Raw genomic sequence first — 27,488 nt, forward strand, 5'->3', positions numbered from 1 at the left:
CTTCAGATTGAGGAATGTTAAACATAAGAAGCAACATAGCATTATTTATGCAGTAAAAAATAACACATCTTAGCTCTTGTCTTGCCCCCAGTGAATGCAGAGTTCATAATGAGGATGGAACTGCATGTTCCTTCATGCTATTTCAGTCCATTAACAGCTGAAAAAGTAGCAGTGAGGCTTTTATTTTCAGTGGATCAGTCAAAGCATGGCTAAGCTGCATTTATACAAACAACAGTGGCACCAGAAACCCAAAGAAGGGTCTGACTGTCCCAAACCATGCCTATTTTCCCACCTGGCAATCCCATTAGCCATGTCCTCTCCTCGTGCTGTATAAGGACACTGAACAGCAAAATGCAGTTGGACAAAATTATTTATCAGGATGGTCCCTAATACATTTGTTGCATTTTGCTTTATAACATCAGGGACAGATATTTGTAGATGAAATTTTGCACAAAAGCTTATCTGGACATATTTTGTGAATAGGGAGGTCAGCTCCTTGACCTGGTTAAATTGGTGCAGTTCCACTGGAATCAATAAACAGCTCAGCATAGGCTGAGAGGAGCTGGGCTGTGCTTGGCTCTTCTCCAAATGGGAATATTCTACAGTGCTGTGTAGGTTAGCACAAAGAGCAGTTTCCTTTCTTAAGAATGTTTCCATTAAAAGGAATCCCTTTGCAGCAAATACACAGTGCAACATATATATCTGTGTGTAATAATTCTAGTGCTTGTAAAGAAGCCTTATTTTGATAAATGTAGTTTCAGTAGCAACTTTTGGTGACAGGTCTTGGTATTTAATTCTTGCTCTTCTGTTAATCTTCTGCCTTCAAACACATATTTCATTCCAAGCCACTACTGTACAATAACTGAACATCCCAAAACTGATTTTATTAAATCTGTTTTTATCAGCATTGGAAAAAATCTAATGCTGTGAAGTTTTCTGTGCTGTGTTTTATACTATTTTTGTGTGTCCATTTACCTTTAGTTTTTAACCCTGCCCTTATATATAAAAATAATACAGAAGAATATCCAGTAATGTCAGAACAGATATGAATATTTTTAAAATAATTTAGCTACATGGGATCACAAAGGAGAAATTGAATACATTTATTTTAGGGTCAGGGAAGTGTAAATGTGTATCTACTACTGCAGTTCAATAACCTCTCTGACATTTATTTTTGTAACACATCTTCCAAAGCAACCATTTCTTAGAGGTGCTGCTGCAAACATTCAGCATCTTTGTAGGCTTTGCAAATACAGGTTATTACCTCTCCTCTAATAGATGGTTTGTGCTTAATTACTGTGCTTTCCAAAGCTCTTTGTTTGCTCAGTGTAATAGTAAAGGAGAGAGCTGTGGGTTTTTTGCAATAACCTCTCTCCTTATGTCTATGGTTTTTTGAAGGGGATTTTTTACAGTATTTTCCCCAGTTACTGGTCACATTTCTCAGAACAATTTTTGGGCATTTCCACTCAATGTCAGAATCAAAATGTTTAAAAGCTCCCTGGTTTTTATGGGTTGGCTGTTCTCTGCTTTCTAAAACTCAAGCAGTATTAGGACAGCTTGGAAATAGCACCCAAATCTGGATCCCTCCAAATCACTTCTGCTAATCTTAGTCCATCTTTACCATGCTCTGCTGACAAGAGCTCTGGCTGCTGCCCACCAGGGATGCTGAATTTGATGGAATGTGCATCCTGTAGGTGTTTGAGGCATGAGGCAGCCAGGTCAGAGCATCTGCCTCACTTAGAACACAAAGGCAAGAGCCTCAAAATCTCCCAGGACATCCTTTTCAGCAGAGGAAGGACAAGGTCACCTAGGGAAGAGCCAAATCTGTGGTAACCTTATGGAGTAATCAGAGTTAGGCTTTATTTTGCTGCACAGGTAAGAAAGGTGTTGGAATTGGGTGGTATTTCCTGGCGTGGGTCTGTGGCTGTGGTGTTGCTGTACTCTCATCCTCCTGCACAGTGCTGGTGCTTGGTCCTGTGGTGCCCCATCACTGGGGTTTGCACATGGGGAAGCAGCTGCTACAGAGGATGGTTTTTCCAAGGACAGGCAGTCACTCACCACACGTGGCTGTTGATGCACCCACCCCACACAGGACAGCAGGAGCCTCACCCTGACCTGTCTTGGGCAGTGGGTCATGGTGGCTGGAACACTAAAGAGCTTTATCCTTTGGTATCCCTAAATAAGTTTATTCTCACAAAGGAACATGCAGCAACACGCCTCCTGTCTCTTCTCCCTTCCCATACTGCAGCTCTTTGAACAATTCAGCATTTTGTTCTAATTCTTAATTTTCACATCTTTTTCTTCGTATTTCAAGTGATTTGTGCAAAGTTTTTCATGCTTTCTACTGACCGCATCTGTTTTAGCACCAAAATTCTCAATATACTGAGCCTTTACAGAGAAGCCTTGGAAATGAAGGTTAATGCAAAAGCTGTGACCAAACAGGTTAATTTGCAAGCTCCTAGTGTGGATTGAAAAGTTCAAACCCCTTGAAGCTGCAATTTCATCTTTAGGTAATTCTATCAAGGGAAGATTTATAACCTCCATCTCTCAGGCCTGGTCACCATATGTTGTTGCTTCAAAGAATGTTGACTTCCCTATTTTCCTCTTCATTACTCTCCCTGCATTTTTCTCCTCTGTGGTAAAACAATTGGTCTATCCAAAAAGAAAAAAAAAACCCACACAGTGTGGTGAGTTCTTCCCCATTTCATCTCTTGGTTATTTAGTCTCTAGAAACTCCAGAAAGGGGAGAAAATCCTCTGACTTTCTTCTTGGTTTATCTTTTAATTTGTCCCTACAAATGCTGCACACTTTTTCTCTGAGTGGTTTTGTAGGAGCTCTAACACAGCCTGTCTGGCCCCCAGCAGACAGTGCTGTGTAAAAGTGTAACATAAAGATTTTTGAAATAGACTGTATTTTTGGGGTTTGGACTTTTGAAATATGTGCCCTATTGAATGAAATAACCTTAACATTGCTGGCTTAGGTGGGTCACTTTATTGGTTCTAGCCATTCCTTTCATACTGAGCAGCAGGATCCTGCTTTTCTGTGGGATTGTTTCTGTAGTAAAAATATAGTTTCCGGTTTAGCCAGCCAGCAATTCCTTCTCAGTAAAAATGTTCAATAAATAAATGTCAAAGTTTCCAGTATATCCTCGTTACTCTGCCTCACTCGTACGTAATTGAAAATGGGAAGAAGGTGCTGTTTGATTTGGCAGTCATCCAGCTAATTTTTTTTTTTTTTTTGATAGCCCACTCTTTGGAATAAAGCTGTACACCAGGGAACAGGATTACTGCCTTATAAAACCCTGCAGCCCACTGACTATTCCTTAATTGCGTATTAAAGCAATTAATAAAATTACCTGTATGGAACCAGATTATCAGATTTATTTTGGATATGTTGCATTCACGTGGGGCATTGTTACTGACCAGCATGGGAGGGAAGAAACTCTGATTTTCTAGAGTGCATTTTGTTGGTAATTCTGTAATCAGCTTTCTGTGAATATTTTTGGCATGAAACACCGAGCTAGAATTTGGAATCTATATGACTACAAGATTTTTCACATACCAAATTCACTTTTAAGGGAGGTTTAGTCTTTCCTTTGTTCATTTTGGTTGTTAAGCAAGTTGATGGTATATCCTGCAAAAAGACAGGGAAATGCTTTTTTATTGTTTCTATAAAGCAGGTTATAGGTGCATGAAAATGAGCTGGATTCTATAGGAAGAGGTGTTAGGTAATTATCTCATGTGGATTAGCTGAATTGTTTAGCAGCTGAGCAGATGAAGAACCCCTTGGGTCCAGTCTGCAGCCCTGGAAACAGCCCCAGGAGCCATGGGGCTCATGGTCCCCTGGACTGTATTGCAGGTGGGAGTTGAAGTTAAGGTGGTGCAGGGAAATAATTCACTCACAACTCTGTACTAACAGAACCTGGAAGAGTTTTGTTTGTGCACTGCTGGGTTTTGCTTCATTTGATGGACATCTCCTCTCAGGTGGCTCAAGATGATGTTGGGTGGTAGAACACAGAGGGAAAAATCAAATAACAAACCCCACAGACAGCACAAGTTTTATAAAGATCAGCCAGGAAGAACATAGGATACACGGAGTGTTTGCCTTGTAACAATTAAAGTGTTTCAGACAGTCATGAATGTAAAGAAGTTCCCGAGTACAATTAGTCCACAACCTTGGTAATGGACCAACTGGCAATGGGGAAGACACAACATTTTCATAAGAACACCCATAAATAGTACTGGGACATATTCAACTTTTGTGCTGACAGAACTGGAGGGGGTTAGGCCATTTCCATTTCTGGATCAGGCCGTTTCTGGTGTAATTTTGTTCAATTTGTTTCAGTGGACGTGCTGCAGTTGATGATCTGATCCTCTATTCCTCTTCCAAAGCATCACCTGTCAGGCCATGGATTGAAATTCATGCAAGCGTCCCATGATTTCCATATTTTCAAAAGCAAGGACTGAGTGGAAGATCAGGGAAAGGATAAGTTTTTCCTTAGAAATGGTAATAACTTGGGAAATCAAAAGAGGAAATAAAATGACTTCTCCCTGTTGAATTCAGGAATGCTGCCTTCCCTCATCTCATTAAAAATTTAAAGCACTCTTGTTTTTGAGCAGGGTGAATTAGTAATTAAGTGCTATAATCAACTTGTGTAAACATAATATTGAAGGAGAACAGCAAATTAATCATTTTGTTGGCTTGCCTTACCTAATTAATGCACCTTTTAGCAAAGGCCTTCCTGCCATGTTGGGTTCCTTCTCCCATTCCCTTAATCAGAGGATTTTGGAAAGGCAGAGGAAGGAGATGGTTTTTCTTAGGCACCATGATGTACACACGGAGTGTGTTAAGGTGCTATGACCTTGCCTTCCTTTTCTTCAAGAACTCCAAATCTGCTCATGTAGAGTTTAGCCCAAGGTTTAGTGGAGACCATCCTTGGGCACAAAGTAAAAAGCTCTTGCTCTCCTAGGTGGGCATTGGTTGGTGTGGCCTCTTCTTCAAAGAGACTTTGAGAACCAAACTATTTTATGTAAAATGTTCAATGGCTGTGGAGAATATTTACATCTAACCAAGCCTGGGTTCAGGGCAGTGACTTGGCAGTAGAACTCCATCCCTTTACCCCTTTCCTTGGTGTTTTGACACTGAAATATGGCTTTCCCTAGTTGAGAGTGGGGGTTTTTTTCCCTTGTGTAATAAAGTTAGATTCAATATGGCATGCATGAAACCACTGGGATACTGGCAATGCCTCTGGCTTTTGTATAGAGTCAGCTGCCTCCTTACCAGAAATCTTGAGAGAAATATAGATGAGAGAGAGAAATGAAAAGGCAGTGATTTGATGGCCACTGTCCAGTTCCTTGTGGCCTGGTGTTTATGGTACAAAGAGTGCCTTTTTAGTTAGCACATTTTAGCCTTACTGTCAGAAGTTTCTGCAGTGAGGGTAAAAAGCAGATGAATCACTACTACTCTTTTGCCCCAAGGATGATCCTTCTGCATTAAAGCTGAGGAATATAAATGCTGGTTTGTCTCTGCCAAGCACAGAATAAGCTTTCAATCAGTTTGAGAGTGTGACTTTTTTTCACTTTCCAAGCCACAACAAATACGTAGAAACCTTTATACTTTCTTTCAGCTGACTCCAGTGGACAGCATTTCCATGTGGCTGGAGTTCCTCTCTTGGTGGGAGTTAAATCACACACACAAACACCACCCTGTAGAGATCACACAGCTGAGATGTGGCTGTAGCGGCTTGCACGATGCTTTCACAAAAGTGCTTAGAAAAGTACCCTCTGCCTTGTTGCTGTTTACTGACATGTGATACTGGTTGACATCTGTTGCCCTTCTCATTTGAGGTCTGTTTGCTTTACTAACTTTAACATTTCCACATTGCTGTGCTGCTGAAGTGCAGATACACAAATCTCCTTGCAGTCCCCAAGGTCCTTTTATGAGAAGCAGAGCTGCCATCATTTGATATCATCCTGCTGGCTGCCTTTTATACTGGAGTGGAGAGAAATAATTCTGTTGCTGTGAAATGTTCTTGGGGGAGTGCAGTGTCTAGTGCTATATGTTGTCATACATTTGATGTATTATCAGATCAGTACATGCTGTGCAGTAGTGTTTAGTTCATTGTCACAGCAGATGATTTGTGGTTGGTTTATATCACTTGAAATTATTACAGGTAAAAACTTGTCTAAGTAAATGTCAAAGTTTGTCATAGCAGGTCACATAGCTGCTGCAGTGACAGATGATCTTAGTCCACAATCCTAATGCAGCATTCCCAGTTAATGTAAATCAGTGTTGCTCCAGGATTGCAGAGGAGTGACACCACTTTACTCCAGTACCCCCGTCCAGTCAAGCACTGGGGTGCATCATCTGACTTTCAAGTAGGCAAGAAGCTCAGCTGGAGACAGGCAGGACTGCCCATGTGCTGAAGTACTTTACTGAATCAGAGCCCAGAAAGGAATCTGACACAGTTCACTGGGAGATGACACATCTTGAGATGATAAAGGTGATTAGAGCTCTTGCAGTTGGTTTGTGTTGTTGCTCCTTCAGGAACAAGTTGTGGATGCTACAGGTAGTGGGATACAAAGGCCGTGTCTTTTGTTAAGTGCTGTCCTTTTTGTGGAAGCTCAGCATGCTGCATTTGAAATGTCACACAGTACACAAATGTTCAGATTTGGAATTTCTCAGTAACTCTTTAATGACAGGGAAAGGCAGCTGCAGTGAGTCCGTGTGATATATCAGCTATAACAGAACTGCCCATTACAGGAGCTGAGTGTTTGGCACTTCTAACACCGGAGGCAGCAACCTCAGCAGTCCAGTACTTAGGGATGTGGCCTTGCTGTTGCTCTGAAAGCAGAAATAAGCATGAAATATCACAGTAATGAAATAAAACCTGGCCTTTCATTTGGGCATTGGTGGAAGGAGATGGGGCACCATGTGTTGGGATATCAATGTGACTTCCCTGTTTATTAGTTCTGGCTGAGACTGGTGATAAAGATTTTATTACCTATTTTTCACATTTATGAGGATGGACTCAAAAGGTAATGAAGACCTCTTGGAGGGAAGCATGACAAAAGAAATCTATTTAATCTGTCTTTATGCTGAAAGTGTAGCTGGCTTTGCACAGTGGCAGAGCTCCACTGACTTCTCCTGAGTTCTGGATCTTTCACACCCTGAATTACTGTGTTAGAAACAACCACATGTACGTGACTATAACCTCCTCTGTCTGTAGAATCAACATTTACATTGTCGTGTCTTTCAGCTTTTTAAAAACTCACATCAGCTGATGCTGGCAAAGAATAAGATGTAGTGTTTTGTTAATCTGCACAAGTTGAGACTCTTATTAAACCAATGGTGTTTTTCTCATCTGTCACTAAGCCCAGGACCTGGCAAGCAGGAGAAAAAATGCTGCCTGGAATAGTGCAGCTTCTGCTGCTGTATATTTTTTTAACAAACCATGAAATGACCACAGTGGAGTTTGTCTAAGGAGATGTACAATTAGTTGATTTTTTTTTCAAGAAGAATAAGATTAAAATCAGCTTGTAGAAGTTTAATAATATCACAACCTTACAGTTTTTCCAGCTTGCTGACCCTGTCTTTTCTTGAGGAAAACCATAAATATGAGGAAACCATAAATGTGTCTTTGTAGTAGATAGATACTTTCTTAAAAGTGTACTGTGATCCTTCCCCTTTCTATTTTAAGGACCGATTTTATCCATGTACTCAGAGACACAGCTGAAGTCATTTGGACCTTGGACTCCCCTTCTGTCCGGGCCATTTAAGCAGGGAAAAGTGTGATAGCAATATTTTATAGAAGGATGAGGACAAAGGAGGGTACCATGGATCTTTTGTAACTGTCAGTAGCCAAGAAGGTCCTTTTCAGAGCGTGTCTTGCTTAAATGATGTTTGGGATGTCAAACAAGTTAAAGTCTCTCTGCCCTCACCTCTTCAGTAGCTGAGCAGAACAACCTTCAAGTTAGGCACTGGAGAATTGGAAACTCAATCTGGCTACATTGTGAGATTAATTTTCCATCTGGGATTTGCACTCTTGCTATGTCAGCACAGGGATCAGACTGTTCTGTGGCCAAGCACGAGCATGTGGAGTCACAGCACTGTCTGAAATGCTTGAATGTCTTTCACACTGAAGGTTGTGAAGGACATTATGATCACTTTAGTTGTGGGATTTGGTGCCACTAGTTCAGACCACTAGGACATACTTTTGCTACCCTTTATTTGAAGAAGTTTCATGTTTTACATATGCTACGTTATCCTTGCTCCTGAAGATGTCTAGAGGGGTTTATTTCTTAACATTTTCTCTCTAGATATAGTTTAACAAGACTGTTTACTATCTGAGAGTGTCCAATACATTTTGTTGTGGTTAACAGTAAAGACATTTTTCTTTATTCCCTTTCATATAATCACGGATCTGAAATGGTGAAGGAGAGATCCCATAACATCTATTAGAAAGCAGCTGCTTTTTTAAGGTGTTGTCTTTCCTCAGGATTGGAATCCACTTCTCATTCTCTTTTCTTTGTTCAATCGTATGTTCTTGTTTCCTTGGTTTCTTAGATACAAACATATAACAACCATTCCCAACCCTTTCTTTCTTGTTTTGATACAACTTTTTACATGTCCTGTGCTTAAAATTTCTGTGGCACATTTTGAAGTGGGGCAGTGGGATATAGAGAATCCATATGAAATTCCTTTGTGGCTCTGTTTTGTTTTTACTGGGACACGTGTCCACGTAATGAGTAGCAAGACCATAATTGTCACTCTTGAGGGAAATAAAGGCAGAAAGGCTGACCACCAAGTGGGCATGGAAAAGCCTGACTTGCAGATTTTTGCACAAAGATATCCCTCCAGATGAGGCTTGAAAACATTGGAAGAGCACAAACAGGGAGAACTGCTGTGCCCATTTCTTGCTGTGCCTTATAAGTGCACAGCAAAAGCGAGTTGGGTTGTTGTCTTAGGAATGATTTATGGGGCATGTTCTCAATGTGTAGCATTCCTGGGAGCTGCATTCCTCTGAGCATCACTAACCCTCAGTACAGAAATACCTCCTGACCCATGCAGGGCCTGTTTGTGTGAGCACCTGCTGTCAGCTGCCGTTCGCCACGCAGCTTCCAGAGAGTCCTTTGCCAGGTAGAGGTTTTAGGGAGGAGTGTGGGTGTGGGAGCTCTGGGGGGAGCACAGTTTTTGGGTAAGGAACAGAGAAAAGTGATGTGGCAATGCACTCCTCAGTAATGAGGGATAGTTAGATCAGACCATGTCACTTCTTTGGGAGCTTGGGAAGCACAGGGGACCCCTCAAAGGAGAATGCTCTGGAAAATAAACCAACTTCTAATCAATAGTTTTTCCTTTGAAGAGTCTCTGCGTGACAGGCATATATGGGAGGGCTGTACCATTGTCCATCCCAACCTCTCCTTCCCAAAACCATGGGGTGGATGATGATAACACATCACCTTTGAAAGGTGCCTTCATTGCCAGGCCTGTAGCACGAACACCTTGGATGTATTCAGCAAAATACTGCTGACCCTTGCAGCCTGCAGACTCCTTTTGCTTTCAAAATGTCTGGTAAGAATTAAATTTTGCCTGATTTTCCCAGACTAATGGTTTTCTATATGTTGTTGTGAAATCACCCATTTCTGTTTACTTTATGTAGTTTAGGTATTGGATGCTGTATCTTTAGACCAGACTGAGGGAGGCAGCTCATGTGTCTTCCAGCAGATAAATGGGATGTGTGTAAGGCTCTAGGTTGGGAGCTGGCACTTAGCTTAGGTGTGGGAGGTGAGTAATGGCCCTAAAGATGCTAAGCTGTGTGAAGCCCTTCTGATAAATGGGGCCTTTTTGTGATGAGCTCTCCTCACGTTCCTGGACTGGTTGGCATAAAAGCTTTGAGCATACAAGCACATTACTCATTATTTACTGGTTGTGGTTGCAAGGTCATTTAATTTTGCAATAGTCCCATCTAAGGGATGATTCTTGCATTGCATGAAAGGGAGACTAAGCAAGATTCACTTTTTTTTAATTTGCTTTGTATAATTTGGCCCTGTAGATATTCAGCACATTTGCCATAAGACACAAAATGCCAAATGTGTGGCTTTCTGGACATAGATGTTCTGCTCATCCCAGAGGATAATCAGGCATGGAAAGGGAATACAGATAGGAATGGGGCTTTTCTCTTTCAGCACCAAATCCCCAATAGCCACCATCTCCCTGTCCTTGCACCCACTCTGATGTTTATTCTTTCCTATTGTATTTTTGCCTCTGATTTGTGCCTCTCTTTTGTTTAGTAACTTTCACTTTTTCTTTTCCCATCTCTTGGTCTTCTCTTCTCCTCTCTTGTCTTTTCCTCTTTCCTCCCAACTCTTTCCACATCTCATTCCCTTACCCGTGTCCTCACATAATGAAAAGCAAAGAGTCAGGGGTGGTTTGTGGCTCAGTCAGTGTTGATCCCTCACCTCAGGGCCCCTCTCAGGGCTTGCAGGACTTCAGTAAAGCCTCATGGCAATGCCCTCTGTTTTATGGGCACAGCATATGAACACTGACTGGGCTGTGCCAGTGTTCTTGGACTGGAAGAGGGGAGATTTATGGTGGCACTGATCACAGCGCTAAAATAAACTGTCCTTCCTCAGCCAGAGGAATAGGAGTTTGTAAATGCCAGCATTTTATACACAAACTGAAGGACAGGGCTGAGGGAGCCAGTGGCCCAGGTTAGCTGTTCAGGATCTGAACATGGCAAGGCTTTAAAAGCAGAGTGCCAGAAGAAGTCATTTATATTAAAACAAACTCTGTCATGAGTCATTTGACTTCTTTTTCTCTTACACACATAGTTTATGTCCCAGGCCTTCTAAGGCCCGGGTAACATCTGATACTCTTTAGGCCAAGCTGGCTTTAGTAGGAGTGGGATCCTGCTTCCACTTACACTGTACCACTTAGAACTCTATTTAATTTGAGTCTTGTGTTTACAGGCTGTAACTGTTACTTATTTGTCATTTTTATGGTAATAAAAAGATTGTTTGTCTGTGATTCAGTCCTTGCCGTGCTGTTGAATAGGTCTGTGTCCTTCAGCAGCAGCAGAGGAAAAGAGGGGCTTTTGCTTTTCACCTCATTCATTTTTCTTATGCAGCTCCAGTCAGGTCTGCAGGCAAGAGGGGGTGCAGGTCCTTCCCATCCTTTCCAGCCACTGTCTCAGTCTATTTATGCCAGCAGAGCATCACTCCACATTTTTCACACCATTTGCAATGACGTGAATGTGATTTTTCTTCCCTTCTCCTTCAAAAGAGTCAACACCAAAGTGTACCCTGTCTGCAAAATACAGCTTTGTCTCTTTTACAATTTTTCTTTTTTTTTTTTTTTTTTTCATTCTCTCCTTTGTCTCATCCCTTCTGATCTCAGGTTTTTGTTTAAACATTTTTACCAGGTGCAAAAAATAGTTAATTGCAGGTAGGAGATGTGAAAAGTGTATGAATTCTTCAGGTCTTGTTCCCTGCTTATGCCAAGGCCTATAAAGACCTGAAAAGGGAGAATGAAACACAGACAAAGGGCAGGAAAGCTTTGTCCCACTCCAAAGTTTACAGGGAAAGGCTTCAACCCTTCCCCATCCAGCTTCCCTGGGCAAGGATAACCCTCAGTCCCCCCTGCTAAAAGAGGCTGCACCTTAATTAAGAGCATGACTCTTGTTCCCTCTAGTGGCTAATTGCACAGCATCTCTCACACGTGTCATTCCACTGCCTTCCTGCTTCCCTGCCCAATTTTCTTCCCATGCACCCTTTTTAATATGTTTTGTAACTGTCTGAATGTCCCCAAACGATGGTATTTGTCATTCTTTGGATTGTGCGTTCAGAAAGCTGAAAACTCTCCCATGGATAGATGCAACACAGCAGTAGGATTTAGGGCTGGGGAGGTTTTTGCTCCTATTCCAGCCGTGGTGGATTTTTCTGCAGCATTACCAGGAAGGGTTAAGGAAAAAGGGCTTCTCTTGGTTTATCAGCATCCCTGCTCCTATTGTAATTCCTTAAGTATGAACAGATATGGATGTCCAGAACTGTTGGACACCTCAAATCCCAGGCTTGTTTCATGTCCTGGAGATAAGGAGTGAGTTGCCTGGCTTTCCAGATCAAACAAATACCCTGTAAAATGTAGGGTAGTATTTCCTAAGGACACAGGAAAAATTCAGTGTTTGCCAAAGTAGTTGTTATTAACAGCCTGGCAATGGGAATTACTCTGTGCTAGTTCAAACTGACACAGGCTACTGCACCACCAAGTTCTTCTGAGTATAAATAAAAGCAGAGTTTTGCAAAGAGAAAACAATCTGTGTAACCTAACTTGAGAGGCAGAGTACATAGATTTTATTCCCACCTCAGCCACTGACTTTGTCTGTGACTTTGGCCAAGTTGTGTAACTTTGTTCTTCATCCTCCTGATTTGTGAAGCAGATTTAGTGAAGTTTCCATACCTCAGAGGTGGGGTTTATTGTTGTATTAAAGTGATAGAACAAAAAGTGCAAATAAAATCTATGATGATGCTAAAATGTTGCTCTGGTGGGTTAAAATAAGTCAGAATGGAAGTGCTATAGATTGACAACACAGTTACACATAATTGGAACATCTTTTGACTCCGAAATCTTACCTTAGAACTGCAGTTGGTTATTGTGTTAATTTTCATTGCTATGTGTGTAATATGGAAGATGGTTTATATACTGTGGCATGGTTACAACTGTGATGTTTGTATCAACTTTTCATATTTACAGCATTCAGAACATTTAAAGATTGTGTTGTACATCTGCACAAAAATGCACTTCATATGCAGAATTCTTGTTTTTAGAGAATATTTGGGAAGGAATGGGAGACCACATCCTTTAAAGCACAAATTCACTCAGGGTTTGGATTGGCAATTTCTTAGGAACAGCAAAGGCTAACTCCAGATCAGCATTTTCATTCCCAGCCTGAAGCTTTAGGTGTCTAATGCTGTGCCCAACACATGACTGAGGTGCTCTTCTTGCTCAGGAATGGACCCTTCTAAACTGCAGTTGTAGATATTTCTGGACACTTCTGAAAATCAGATGTTGCCCTTTTTGGACTGCAGTGGGACCAGGATTAGTAGAAACAACAGATGCATCTTGCGTTGCTGAGCATTTTCTGAGGTGCATCTGAAACTGATTTGTGACAGGCCAGTAACCCAATGAGAGTAATGTAAAACATCCAGCAGGGTAAGACCTCCTCCTTAGAACTGTATCCTTTTTCTTGCATGCCTGGGTTGCATTTTTTTAAATTAAGTTACTGAGTTGTAGAATGACCCACATTCCTTTATTCCTGTAAAACCAGAATGACTGACAGCTTTTAATTGCACATGCTCCTACTGTTTGTTGGGAGAGGAGGGGGCAGGAGGGGATCCTACCAAATGTTTGAAATATTATGAATAGAGAAAAGATTGTTGAGCATGGAAATATGGCTTCTTATCAAGGGTTTAGTTAGATATGTTGCTGATCCTGTCTGATCTTACATAGAACTTCACTAATTATTCCATTGTCAATTATCCAAGCCAGAGCAGAATAATGGATAAGTGTCTTTAGAAAGGTGTGCAGTAAAATTCAGACTTGCATCAGATAAAAGTAATTTAATATCTTCCCCTCCATTCTAGACTCGTCACAGCCAAAGAAATACCTTTGAACAAAAACTAGTTGGTTTTTTTTCAGATTTGCTGCATGAAGCAATTTCCAAAGTAAAGAATTGGTGCTAATGGAAAAGCGAAGCAAATCTGGGATTTTGAGCTGGTGGAGTGTTTGTGCAAGTGATTAGGCTGTACAAAAGGAGCATTCATCTTGAAATGACAGATAAGTGCTAAGGACAGGACTGAAAACTGTAAATATGTTAGCACTTTAAGCGAGAGCACAGCTTCAGCACTTGTGAGACTCATCAGCTGCTGTAAACAATATGGATCTTTGAGCTGATCTCTGCCGAGATCTCAGCACATCAGATAATGATAGAGTTGTTCATTTTTGCTTCTTCTGTTTTTTTTTTTTTTTTTTTTTTTTTTCCTTTCAGAAAGTACTTTCTGCAGACAACAGGCCTGTGGTGCTGCCAGCACACACTCACCTCCCTCCTGGAGCAGCCACCGTGGGGAGCAAAGGACAGGGCTGGGCTCTGCCTCTCCCCAGTTCTGCTCCAGTCAGGAACAGAACGTGCAGCTGCACTGCCACTCTCCTTGCAGGGCTGTGCCCCCACCCAGGCTGGGGAAGGCTCTTTGAGCTCCTCCAGCCTCAGGACACTTCTCCAAGCGTGATTTTAAAAGGAGGTGTTCAGGTGGTGGCAGCAGTTTCTCCTGTGGGGCTTTGCAAAGGGTTATCAGTGACTGAGCTGTGACAGTGGAGCATTTCATGGTGGGGAAATTGCATACAATAGAAATTAGTTTGAAACCAGTAAATCCCCTTTGCAGAGGATAAAAAGCTGGCAGCCCACCACAGCTCCCAACACTCACTGACCTCGCTGAGGTTCTGCTCAGTGACCTACAAGTGAAAAGCTCCATGAACCATTTGGGCCTCTGCTATTCATCTCTTTTCCCAGCTTGCTGTCTTTAAATAAAAGGACAGAGCTTCAGCAGCAGGAAATTGGCTCAGTTCTTAGAATCAGCTGAATGGTGAAGCACAAAGTGGTTTTTCTTCAGTTGTGTCCCCCATTGGCCAGATTTTCCTCTTGAGTGTTTGGTATTAATCTTGTGGTGTTAGTGATTCTCATGGAATATGTGAGGAACTGAGGTGCAGGAGGCTTCACAGGATCACAGAATATTCTGGGTTGGATGGACCCACAGGGATGATCAAGTCCATCTCTTAAGTGAAGGGTCCCCAAATGGGGATCAGATTCACACCCTTGGCATTATCAGCGCCATGTTCTGATCAGCTGAGCTGATCTCAGGGCCTGTGTGGCTTAAAATTCAGGAGCCAATGAATCCACTGACTGCAGTCATGGAAGGTGTGCTGGGAAGAGCTTTCCCCTGTAAGCACTTGAGGAGCAGTGGGTTAGGAATTTCTCACTGAAGTGGCTGAAGGGGCAAGGCTTGCTTGGAAGCAGGAACCACAAGGTGCAGCTCACTGGGGGCTTCTTAAAAAGCTGGGAAAATAGGATGAGATAGCAAAGTAAGAGTTGGAATGGTGACTGACTAGGTGTTGCAAGGTGAGAACATCCCTCTGGAAGGATTTGGTGTTTGCCTTTCCAGCAGATAAAAAGGAGAGCTTATAAACCAGCTCTTATAAACCCCAGAGCTTATAAACCCCAGGCTTCCCACATGGCCAAAACTTGGGAAGGTGGAGACTGTCCTGGGTGCTCTTCTCTGTGGGATCTCAGCTTTCAGGATGGTGCTTTGTTGGATCTCAGGCTGTGACCAGCCCAGCTCTGGTGCCACTGGTGCCTCACTCCCACAGCAAATGCACTTCTATTTCCAACTGGGGTGCTTGCAGACAGAACCAGCCTTTGTTTTGGGCACGAGCAATTATAAAATGTGCTCTGTTTCTATTTGCCAAATGAATACAAATGCTTTTTTAGAACATCTGCTAAGAGAAAAGAGATGCCTCAGATACCTTTAAAACTCCTGCTGGCAGTGCTGGGCAACAGGTTTGGATTTGCTCAGTACAGAGGTTATTGAATATTACTGTAATCAAAGGCTCTTTCTGGCTCTGGGGCAGGTGTGAATAAATAGTTATTGGGTTTGGTTTTGTATAGAAAAACATCAGCCAGGGTGGTGATGAGGGTAACCTGACATTTGCCAGTAAGAATAGTTTATTCCAAATTAATTTGTTCAAGTTGGTGCCTACAGGTTTTCTGTGCAATATATGTGATTGCAGTACTCAGACATTGTGCACATAAAGAGATTCCTGCTGACAGAGGAGTTTTAGTGCTAAAGGGAACTGTATTTCCCTTTTCCCAGTGGTCTCCAAAAGAGATACAAGCCAAAGTTTTTAGGAGCAAGGGGAGCAGAGCACCTATTGTGATGTGACTTTGGCAGTTCCCTCCTATGAAACTCTCTCAATTCTGTGTCCATGGGAATTCCACAGCTCAGGTTGAGCCTCTCCCTTGCTGCAATTAGAGCACATTTGGCAACTCACTGGCCATCCCATCCTCAGAGCAGGCTTCCCTGGTTTTTAAGGAATCCTTCCCAAAATAAAATTGTTTAGCAATATGTATCCAGCATTTAAAGTGCTTTTTTTTTTTTTTTTTTTTTTTTTTTTAAGAAAGAGCACTCTTGGAGGGTAGTTCTAGTGGCAGAAGACAAATGAGAGCAGTAGCTTCTCATCCCTGGCTCATTTTCAGATCTGGAGAAGAAAGGATGCTCAGTTTTAAACAAAACAGGACAGTATCATCAGCTGATCACAGAATCATAGAATAGTTTGGGTTGGAAGAGACCTTTAAAGGTCATCTAGTCCACCCCCCTGCAATGATGAGTGTGCTTTGCTTCAGCTTCACTCAGTTCAGTCACTGCTAGCCTTTAATTTGGGAAAGAAAAATACTTTCTGGAGTAGTGTGCTGGAAAAGGTGGCTGACCCCTTGTCTGTAGCAATTATGGCAAGGAAACCAAATGCCTTGTGCCATGGACAGCTGCCTTTTCTGTGCTGTGCAGTCCAGGCTAAACTCCCAACAGATTTCTCATTTCTTCTGGGATTTATTCTCTGTTCACCGCTCATTGGATATCTCTGTATCTCTTAAATGATATTTCATTTTTTGTTGGACATGGGATATCTGTAAGGTTACTAAAAGGCTCTCTCTATATTTTAATGAAGTTTATTCTCTGTTTGAACATCTCAACCCTCTACTGGCTTACAGTAGTGACTTTTTCTAAAGGTCTCTTGTTTTTTATGAGCCCCTGTCCAGAGTAATTTCCCAAATGCAGTCCAGATTGAGTAAAATGTAAGCATATTTCTGAGGTACAGGTTTGTTTTTTTTTTTTTCCCTTTAATAGTAAACCACACATCAGATTAACCAGTTAAAAAATATCCCAAATCAAAACTCACAGCAGGGATTTTCCTCATTAACCTGAGGTAGACACTGGAGCATGGTAAAGAATATATTTGAAAGATGAAGGGGAAAGGAGAAGGAGAAAGGGAAAGGAGAAAGGGAAAGGGGAATGGGAAGGGAAGGGAAGATTAAGTCTCCTCAGCCAGTGTTGGAAAGAGGGAAAGAATAAATAGATGAAGAAGACTGAAATATTGCAAATAGTTTTGCTTTCTCGATGGAGTAACCCTAAAGCAGAGCATAGGCAGAAGTTGGTTTTATGACAATCCCTGCTAGTTACCCCAAAAATGCTGAAACGGCCCAAAGTGGGGAAATGAACAGAGAGACGTGTGCGGATTAATTAGATCGAAAAAATGTTTTGACAGCATAAGTGAACATATGGAATGAATTGTGAGAACCTGATCCAGTTCCCCATGTGTAAATGATGCCTTAGCCATAGCTCATAAAGCAAATACAGATGCAAAAAAAAAAAAAGGGAAAAAAAGCCCCTTTCCTATCCCCTCCCCCTAGTAAAGCCCACTCTGTTGCCAGATGGCAAATAAAAGTCTGAACTTGGTGACTAAATGTGAGGAAAGCTGAATGTTCATTATGGATGTTGAAAGAAATCAGCCAAATAAATCTGAATTTTGCACCTTGGAGGAAGTGGTGCAGTTCAGCTAAATACTGAGTAGAGAGCCCAGCTGAGTGCCAGGATCCCCTGGGCTGGGTCTTCAGTGTCTCTGTTTTACCCTCCCTGGTCTAAATCAGAATCGTGGAATGGTTTGGGCAGGGACACCTCCCACTCTCCCAAGTTGCTCCAAGCCCTGTTCCACCTGGCCTTGGGCACTGCCAGGGATCCAGGGGCAGCCACATCTTCTCTGGACACCCCATGCCAGGCCCTCCCCACCCTCCCAGGGAGGGATTGCTTTGTGTCCAGCTCAGTTCTTGGTGTCTATGTCCATGTGGAATCACACAGCTGCCCTGACTGCCCCAAAGGCTTTACCACCTAAAATTGAGGGTAGAAGGATTGGGACAGATGCTGCAAGCAGAGGGTGAGGAGGGGGACAGAGAAGCAAAGCAATGTGTTGCAGGTTATGCAGAGTTGTTCCCTGGATTAGTTTGCTCCATCTCCAGGAAGGATGAGTAGGGAGAGGGTGGATTGGGCAGTGCCCAGCATCATGAGCTGGTGGAGGAATTTGCTCTCCTGACTCCCAGTTGAGCTTGTGTTCTGTTAAACACAGCTACCTATGTCAGCATAACATTTCTGAGCCTAAAAGCTGTGTTAAATCAATATATTTTCACGTGGTTTCAATGCACAGACCTTCTTGGTCTATTTTAACAGCGATGCTGTGCGTGGTTAAATTTATTCCACCTCAGAAGGGGATGAGGGAGATGTGCTGCCAGTGCCAATTGGTGCTGGAGTCAGGAGCCCATTCCTGCTGTGGCATCAGCACCATGGCATGGGCTGGGACCTTCACATACAGCCACTGAAGGGAACAGTCCCTTCATGGAGAAGCTGCACAGGCTCATGTCAGGGGAAGAGCAGCTAAACCCTGCCCCAGACTGCTTGGGTGGTGCCCACAGACTTGATTCATGGCACCCAGTGCCAGCAGTCTGTGAAGCTGAAACAGGAGCTGAGCACTTGGGCTCTTTCCATTGCCCAGGGAAGCTGAAACCCCTGCTAAGCTGTCAGGTTTGTGTCCAAGCAGCTTTGGGCACGAAGAGGTGCCAGCAGCAGAGCCCTCACAAAGCAAACTGCTTAATTATTTGCTAGTCAGAGGCAACTTGGGGGAGTGCAGACTCAAATCAACAACTAACCAATCTATATTTAGCAGCAGAATGGCTGGAGCTTAGACCCAAACATAGTTTCCAGCTGATAGATGATGTGGCAATCAGAGCTGACCCTCGTCCCATTCTAATTTTGGGCTGTGGAATAAGTAATTAATATCATGGCTGGCATGGCAAGGCACCCTTCCAGCAGCTCCCTGCCACTGCTGCCCCTCTTAGGGCTGTGCCTGTGGCTGGCCAGCCTGGCTGGGCTCTGGGACACCAAACTGGGTGACCACAGCCTGGCTGGCACTGTGGAGAAGCAAAGTCAGTGCTCTGGAGGCAGAAGTGATCCTGAGGCCTTACCTGTGCTTGTCTCTGCTGCTGTGAGAGCTCTTTTCCATTTGTTCTGGTACTAAGGAGTGAAAATCTTCTCTGGTGCTGCAGGACAGGTCGGGTGATCCATCCTTCACTGGGATGTGGAAGGTGCAGGAGGTCTGGGAGCAGAACTGGGGACACACCTTGAGTGTGCAAACTCTGCCCCAGCCAAACCAAACTGGGGAAATGGCACAGCCCACTGCAGAGAGATGTAGCTGAAAAATAAAAGAACATGTCCCAGATAACTCCAGAAATCTCTTGAAACTTTCTGGAATCTGATTCAGTGCTGGAACCAGAAATGCACCTTGTCTCAGTGCTCAGGATCCATCCAGTTGGCCTCAGTTAATTCATGTTGGATGGTTGAAGGGTAGAATAATGCTGGGCTTCTTTTGAGTTGCCTCAGTGTAACAAACAAATGTATAAAATATTCCTCTAAGAAGGGCCAGTGCTGTTCCTGAACATATGGACAGAGAGATTCCAAAGGCCAGTGACTTTTCCTGGAAGACAGACTCAAGTCCTGAGCTGGTGTCCTGCTCGCCAGCCCTCCATCCTTCCATCTTCTCCCTCCTCCTCTGTCTCTCATGTGCACAGACAGACAAAACTCTTCTCTCTCTCTCTCTGAGGTTTGATACAGACACAGAAATCGATGTTGGATCAGAGCAAAAGGAAAACACAAACTTGTGTGAAATTTTCCACCTTTTCACTAAATGAATCAAAGCCAAATTTTCACACTTTGGTCTTAGGTGTGAATTTTTTGCTCAGCTCTAATATTTATCCATAATGTGCTTTAAAACTTGGCTCGCTCAATCTAGAAACCCACAGAGAATTGAGTTACAGATTCTGGGCTTTGTGCACGCTGCCAAGATCTGCCCCTATAACTCAAATTTAAGGGGGGGGGGGGGAAACCACTAGAAAAATATTGTATATGGTCCATCACATGCTTTCTTCATGCAGTCATATCCCACTAAAAATAATGTTCTGCAGAAATACACTCATGTAACTCCTGTAAACACAGATAAGATGAATTTTGCCTCTCCAAGCTGTGGAACAAGCAATCCCTAAATAAAAGCCTAGAAGGAAATAGCAGCCTTGCTTAAAATTCTTATAGAAGTTTAAAAGTATTTCTTCAACATCAGCATTTCAAGAAATCTATTTATACCCCTCAAATCCAAATATATCTGTCACTGAACTTCTTAAAATGATGCTAAAGACATCTGTTAGCTGAGTTTGTGTGTGGAACAGAGATGAGTGAGAGAGAGGTTCTTCACTGCTGCAGAACAATTGAAATTATTGCATAGAACATTATTTGTTTTATTTGTTGTGAGGACTAGAAGTGTAAGGAAAGTCACTCTGATAGTTTGAAGGTTAACACCTGCTGAATCATGAAATCAGGACAGATCTGGTGGGAAGAATGTTCCTACATTGCAGCCTCTTGTGAATGGGGCAACTTTTAAATTATTTTCCTCCTGCTTTTAAATTATTTTCCTTTGACAGGAAAACTGAACAGAAACACTGGAGAGGCGAGACTGGTCTGAGTGTGAGCATCAGATCCCCCAGTTTGGTGCTTTGTGCAGCCACGTGCTTCCAGCCACTGAAATGGTACAGGAGAACTTGAAATGATCTGTGGTTGTTTCATTGTTAATAATTACCTTAGGTTAAAGTCCAAGCATTTCTTGGGATTACCAAAATGACCGAGTGGTGAGAACACAGCTGGGAAGTTGCATTTGTGCTGATGCCTTACTATTTAACTTTGGATACAATTTTTAAAGTCTCAAAATAAAGAAAAAGCCCAACTGAGATTTTGTTACTTGACTTTCTAAACTAAGGCTGGTGTCCCTAAATCTGATTTCTCATCTGCTGTGTACTTTAAGGCTCACATCCCATTAATTTTCAGTAATACTCAACCTCATCAGTCCTTGAGTCACAGCTGAAAATCAAACTTGGGGACTATTCTAGTTTGGGCTTGGTGATCTCCAAGGTCTCTTCCAGCCTAGTTGGTTCTGTGATTTTGTGATTCTCTCCACAAGTGGGCTTCACTGGCCTCCCTGTGCAGCCCCAAGGGATGTGGTCTCCTCCTGTGGGACGTGCTGGGTTTTGTGAGGCAGCTCTTGGAGGATCCCAAGGGCAGGGAATCAGAGAAGAGGGGTCTCCCAGTCTGAAGTGTGCACCTCCTGTGGCTCCTGTGCCAGGCTGATGGGTGTCTTATGGTGCCTCCTCCCACACAGGGTTAAAATAAACATTTTCCTTCCCATTACTGAAGAGACAACAGTTGAAATTTCCAGCTTTTAAGATGCTGTGTCAAAGTTGAGCTTCCCTAGGAGACAGGATTTTCCCTGGGTTTCCATTAGGGTTTCCCTTGGAGATCCACTGCCTGTTGGGGCTGCCCTGGATTCCTCAGCTGGGTAAGTGTTGGATCCCCAGCCCCAGATGATGCTGGAGAGTGGAATTCAGCTACCAGGACCGAGTGGATTTGAGTGGCTACTGACCTTCCCAGCAGCAAAATGGCACCTTGTCCTGAGATCTTGGGGAGTTTGGTTCCCTGTCCCTTCCCAGGCAGGGATAACCCCGCTGGGCTGGGTCTCTCCATGGAGAGCAGAGTGTTTACTGGCTTGTATCTGTCTCTGCGTTGACACTCCAACAAAAGGTTAGAAATCATGAATGCATCCCTTTATTTCTGCTGCACAGTGCCTCTCTTTTTTTCTGTGTAAACCCTTCACTTGCCTCTTGCCCAGCCTTTAGAAACGATGATCAAATGCGAACTTTCAGGGTTTATTTATAGCGTAGCCTTTATGGAAAGAGAGAAAAGAAATGATTAAAAAGCAATTTTACAAAATATTTTGTTTTAAGAGAGAATTCATTGTGTTTTAAATCACTGTATTCATTGTACTGTCTAGACTGGCAAACAAAGAAGATAGAGCGTCATTCAAATTAAGATTGTGAAATCCTTGGTGACTGGAATTATGGATTTGGATGTCAACCCTCAAACAAACTATTTCTGAACGGCAGTATTATCACTTTGCTATATTTAAGGCTTTGTTGGAGACAGAGCAGTGCACAAGGTTGATCCGATTCAGTAATGCAATTCTAATGTTCCTTTGTTTCCCATTTCATTATAAATTCATATTTTCAATGTTCTGTTCCTCTTTGTCCCCAGAAAATTGTTGAAAAGACTCTCCTCTGGGAGTAAAGTTTTTTTGTTCAAGCTAACAATGACCAAACTGACTTTAAAACACAGAAAAACACACAACTAAAATGTGAATTGAGAGAGGGAATTAATTTAGGATATTTTGAGCAACATAGAATGGGTGAGTTGTTGAAAATTGCTGGCTGTGTATTTTTTTGCCATGTTATTCCACAGAACCATGGTAGTTGCTGTGAGACTTTAATGCTGTGGATTCTCAAAAGGTCTGTGTATTTTCAGTAAATTTAAAAACACCAAAGTATTTTAGATGATAAACTGAAAAACTGATAAACTTGGAAGTATTCCTCCTTAGCTGAGGGTTGATGATGAGGGTCCAGCAGAAGAGAAGCAGTATTTTCTGGAAGCTGTGAGAGTAGAGCAGAACACGAGTGCATGGAGCACCCATGTCAGAGGCAGAACATACCCTGGGAATGGTGCTGTGTCCTGGGCCTGAGGGTGCACAGACAGGGGAAAGCAAAGTCTGGCCCTCCCTTTCATTTTTGTTGCATCTGTGATAAAAAATGGATTTGCCTATTTAGACACTTCAGATGTTACGGGTTTATTTTCGTGCAGTGTCTCCAGGGCAGTTCAAAAGGAGGTGTAAAGCAGGGAGCAGAAAGGAAGGTGACTTCCAGTAGTGAGAGAGTGTTTGAGGGGGCTTTGTTTTCCCTAAGGCACAATGGAAAAGCAGTAGCCATTGTACTAGAGGGAATTGGCTTCTACTTTGAGTTGGGTTGGTTTTTTTTCCCTGACTGTTCATTCATTTTTTGGATAGTCTGTAAATCCAGCTGGCCATGTAAGGGACTGACTATTGTAAATAGGGGACAATGCTTGAGCATTGTCAGTGTCACCTGTTAAAGGACAGGGAATAAAATGCCCATTTCTCTTCCTGGGAAGGATATCAGCCTTTCCATGGCAGTATTTTAATCTGGCTGCTGTGCAGAGTCTCAGTGCCAGCAGGCTCACATGTCCCAGGAAAAGAACACACTATCTCTCTGCAAGTGTTATTTCAAGGGTGTTTCTTGGGGAATCGAAGTTCAATCAACCTCTGCACGTATGAAGGAGAATGGGCATATGAGAGCACAGAAATATTCCCTGCTGCTGTATCAGCACCCTTAGCAGAGTGGAGTCCTGACTGCACACCTGGCAATGCTTTTGCCTTTGGTAGAGCCTGCCCTGGGCTGGTGACACGGCACTGACATTGCTCTTCCACGTTGTGAAGCTCTGTGAGATCCTCTGCTGTCAAGTGCTGGATTAGTGGAAAGCACAGATTTCACCAGAGCAGGTATTCCAGCCTGTAAAACCATCCAAACCTTTTAAAAATCCAGCTGTAGCAGCCAGTTGGAAAGTTCCAGCAGCAGCACAGGGTTCTCCAGGGTCATCCTCATTCTTAGACACTGCATTAAAACAGGTTCAGGGTCCTGCTTAGAAACTCTGAACCCTGATTTAGTCACACAATGACTCTTGAGTCCTGACCTTTAATGTTTTTAACGTTCTCCCACCTAAAAGCTGTTGCTTTGATTCTCCTTGTGAGTGTCTGCTGCCTCCACTGTATCCTGAGAGCTCAGGCCTCTTAACTTCGGTGATTCTCATTCCAGTGGGATTGCTTGGGAGAATCCATGGAAAATCAGAATCTCACAGAGATCAGGAAAGGAACCAAATTACTCAACCCTCTCCCTTTCGCACATGGCTGTCCCAGAGACTCCTGCAGGAGATTCTGTGAGCTCTGACTTTATTTTGGTCAAAAGCAGAGCAGGATCAGAGTTTGCCTCTTGCACCTTTGTGCTGGAATGTGAGGGCAGCTGTGAGCTGCAGAACAAACCTTCCCAGGTTACCTTCAGCTTGTGGAGCACCCTCGAGTCCTCCTTTGCTGCAGGGAAGTGATACTTTCAGAATATGATTACAGGATCTCAAGTACAGTATCATTTCATTTGAGAACCCTCCCCTCTGGGGACGCAATGTTTAACATTTCCTTTGGTTAGAGTAAATAATAAAAGATAACTCTGTTCTGCCTGGGACTCCCAGTGAGAGAGAGGAACAGACTTTGGTTACTTAGGGTCTGCAGAGCTTTGTTCTCTTGACTACTTTATAATGGGATTGAACATATTTGCTGCCATCTGGCCTGTTCAGCCGAAACAAAATACATCACTAATGTTCCGATTGGTTTTGAAACATCTTGTTCTTGTCAAAAAGTATTTTAAATCAAAACAGGCTTTTCCAGTTGGTGTTTGTCTTTTCCTAGGAGGCCATGGCGAAAATGGGGAGAATTGGGAGAGTCGTGCAGCCCAACCACGAGCATAAAAGGTAACGCTGGTCCTGGTGTGTTCCACTGGGAGAGTTCAAGGGAGATAAAAGTTGGGGTCTGGAGATGAGGTTGGGGTGTGTCTTTTTACAGCCCTGCTCGACTGCAGTAGTGTTTAGCATACAGATACTTTAAGAATCATGGTATATTATATTTTATAAAAATTGTTCGTACTGTATTCCTAAGGATTATTTCTATTATTTTTTAAAGTTTGATTATTGCTATTATATTTTAAGGATTATTAATGTTACATTTAAAGGGAGCATTCCCAGTAGTTCTTCAGGATTATCTTACATTACATTGTATTTTAAGGGTAATTTAACATTTTTAAAGGCTCCGGATTCCACGGGCGGCGGCGCGCGGGCTCCCCCTGGCGGCGGGCCCGGGCTGAGGGGACGCGGGCGGGACTCGGGGCCTGTGAGCGGCCCTGGGCCCGCAGCACAGGACGCGCTCTGAGGGGCCGGAGCGTGTCCAGGGGAACGGGCTGGAGCCCCAGGAGGGGCTGAGGGAGCTGGGAAGGGGCTCAGCCTGGAGAAAAGGAGGCTCAGGGGGACCCTTGTGGCTCTGCACAACTCCTGACAGGAGGGGACAGCCGGGGGGGGAGTCGGGCTCTGCTCCCGGGAACAGGGACAGGAGGAGAGGGAACGGCCTCAGGCTGGGCAAGGGAAAGTTTAGATTGGGTATTTGGGAAAATTTCTTCATAGAAAAGATTGTCCAGCCCTGGCACAGCTGCCCAGGGCAGCCCTCATCCCTGGAGGGATTTAAAATCCCTGTGGATGTGGCACTTGGGGACACGGGGCAGTGGCGGCCTTGGCAGTGCTGGGGGAACAGTTGGACTCGGTGATTTTGGAGGGTTTTTCCCACCTGAATGAATTCTGGGAAGCTCCGGTGTCTCCTCACTCTCAGGACAGAGAACTCCGGGGAAATCTGAGAAGCCAAGCTGGCTGTAGGGAAACAAAAGGTGGAATTGCAGCTGGAAATCACAGCTTGGGTGGAAACTGCCCCAGCAGGGCACAGGGAGGGCTCTGACCCCAGCAGCAGCTGCACCTAGGAAAGAGTCAGAGTGTCTTTAATGCTAAGAAAAGCAAGTAAACATATATTTAAATCTTCAAATCTCAGGCTTTGCTAACATTAACTCTTACACAGATTTTATGACAAGAAATACGAAGTATTTTTGAAGCTTGTGGAGCACCAGAGAGAGTATCGCTCTATCATGAACAGCTTGTGATCCAGAGGCATGGGAGCTGGGAACAGCAGGCAAATTTCCAGGCATGTGTGATGCGGGTAATTTCTTCTTACTGTACTGTCCATGTAAAAAATATCCTGTTATCATTTAAAGTATACATTTTAATTTTTAATGAGAAATAAAATGCAGTCACTTTACTGGGAAGCACTGGGTATTTTGTGTTAATAATTCTTGCACACAGGGACAAGGAATATTCATTTGTTCCAGTCAGGGAACACAAGACAACCAGTTGCAGGTACTCCAATGCCAGTATTTGGACTGGCAGGAGCAGCATAAGGAATAACATGACTTAGTCAGATGGACTTGAGGCCGTGGAGTCAATATTCACATAGATGGACTTTACACACTTCGTTTTAGAGAAGTTCCTTCTTTAGTATTGGCTTAGGCTGCAATTCCCAGTTAAATGCAAACAGGAGTCACACAATAACAAAATTATGCTTAGGTTATTTGGAAAATAATCGTTTCTGACTTTTTTTTAATGTTAGTAGTCAGCCCTGAAAAACATCTGGTAATTTTTTTAAAGAAACAATGCACTTCCTGCCTTGTAGTTCATGGAAAAGTAATTGTTACCCTTTCCAAAGTACCCATTGTTAGGAGAAACAGCTTTACAAGTTCAGGGACATAATTAAAGACAAAGAAAGTTGATGGGAATAAAATGATTGTAAAAAAAGAGTGAAACAAGCAAGAAAATGACTCTGACATAGTGGGGTGTCAGAGCTCTCAACTCAGGGGCACGATAAAATCTGTCAGCTGAAAAGACAGAGTGAGAAAAAGCAATTGGAGACCAGTGTGTTGTAACCAATAAGTATTCATAAATCTTTAAATCTCTATTTTAATATGCAATTAGTATGTAAAAATGAAGTCCACAGACTCCAAATGGATAGCAAAGGTACAGGTTATACAGGGACAGATGTGCAGGGTTGGCTGGCACTGCACCAGCACTTTTACCTCTTTGCAGCTCAACACAAACAACTTCAGCAAAGTTTCCATAAACTTCCTGCTATTTATATCATTATCCTCAAACTGGCCTCGGTTTCTCTGGCTGAACTGGTAGCAAGATTTAGCACGAGGGGTGTAGGGAGTCTGGAAGGGGAACAAACAATCACATTGACTTGGTGTAAAGTGTAGATGCACAGGGTTCAAGGACTCTATGTGCCTTCCATGGGCTTGCACGACACAGTTACAGAGATTTGTTCACATTTCCTGCATGGCCTTTAATGCCTTCCTCCCCTTGTGATACTTGTGCTTTATAGTTGCATTTTTATTCCAAGCCAATGTGCCTACAAGTTTCATATGATCCATTTTAAAACCAGAGCTGTGAGAATTCTGTATCCCAGTGGCTGAGTAATCAGCTGTGATAACACAAACACTGCTGCAGGATTTTGCAGTGAGACTGCCTGACCATCCTTGTGTTATACCAGACTTAGCAAATTGTTCGGTTTGCCAAGTTCTCAAATTAAAATTTAATTCAAATTGAGCCAAGCAGTAAAATGTTAAAGCTCAAGAGTTCTAACACTCTTCAGCTGCAGGTCGATGGGCACTGTAATGTTAAACTCTGATTGTGCCTTGAGGCATTCTTGTAAAACTGCCCTCTGAGGGCTCCACATCGAGTGCCTTGGCCATGCCAGGCACTGCT

General features: G+C 43.0%; 1 protein-coding gene across 10 annotated transcripts in view; it reads left to right on the forward strand.

Annotated features, from left to right (window-relative positions):
- The window catches only part of FGGY (FGGY carbohydrate kinase domain containing), a 128,366-nt gene extending 102,370 nt beyond the window's left edge, over nt 1–25,996 (forward strand). For all 10 annotated transcript variants that reach the window (XM_053985296.1, XM_053985290.1, XM_053985288.1 and 7 more), the window contains 2 exons: nt 24,547–24,608; nt 25,753–25,996. In XM_053985296.1, the coding sequence (XP_053841271.1) occupies nt 24,547–24,608; nt 25,753–25,834 (144 nt within the window). In that variant the 3' untranslated portion in view covers nt 25,835–25,996. The remainder of the gene's footprint in view (nt 1–24,546; nt 24,609–25,752) is intronic.
- Nucleotides 25,997–27,488: the final 1,492 nt, after the last annotated feature.

The sequence above is a fragment of the Vidua macroura genome, chromosome 9 (genome assembly GCF_024509145.1).
Source record: "Vidua macroura isolate BioBank_ID:100142 chromosome 9, ASM2450914v1, whole genome shotgun sequence".
NCBI lineage: Eukaryota > Metazoa > Chordata > Aves > Passeriformes > Viduidae > Vidua > Vidua macroura.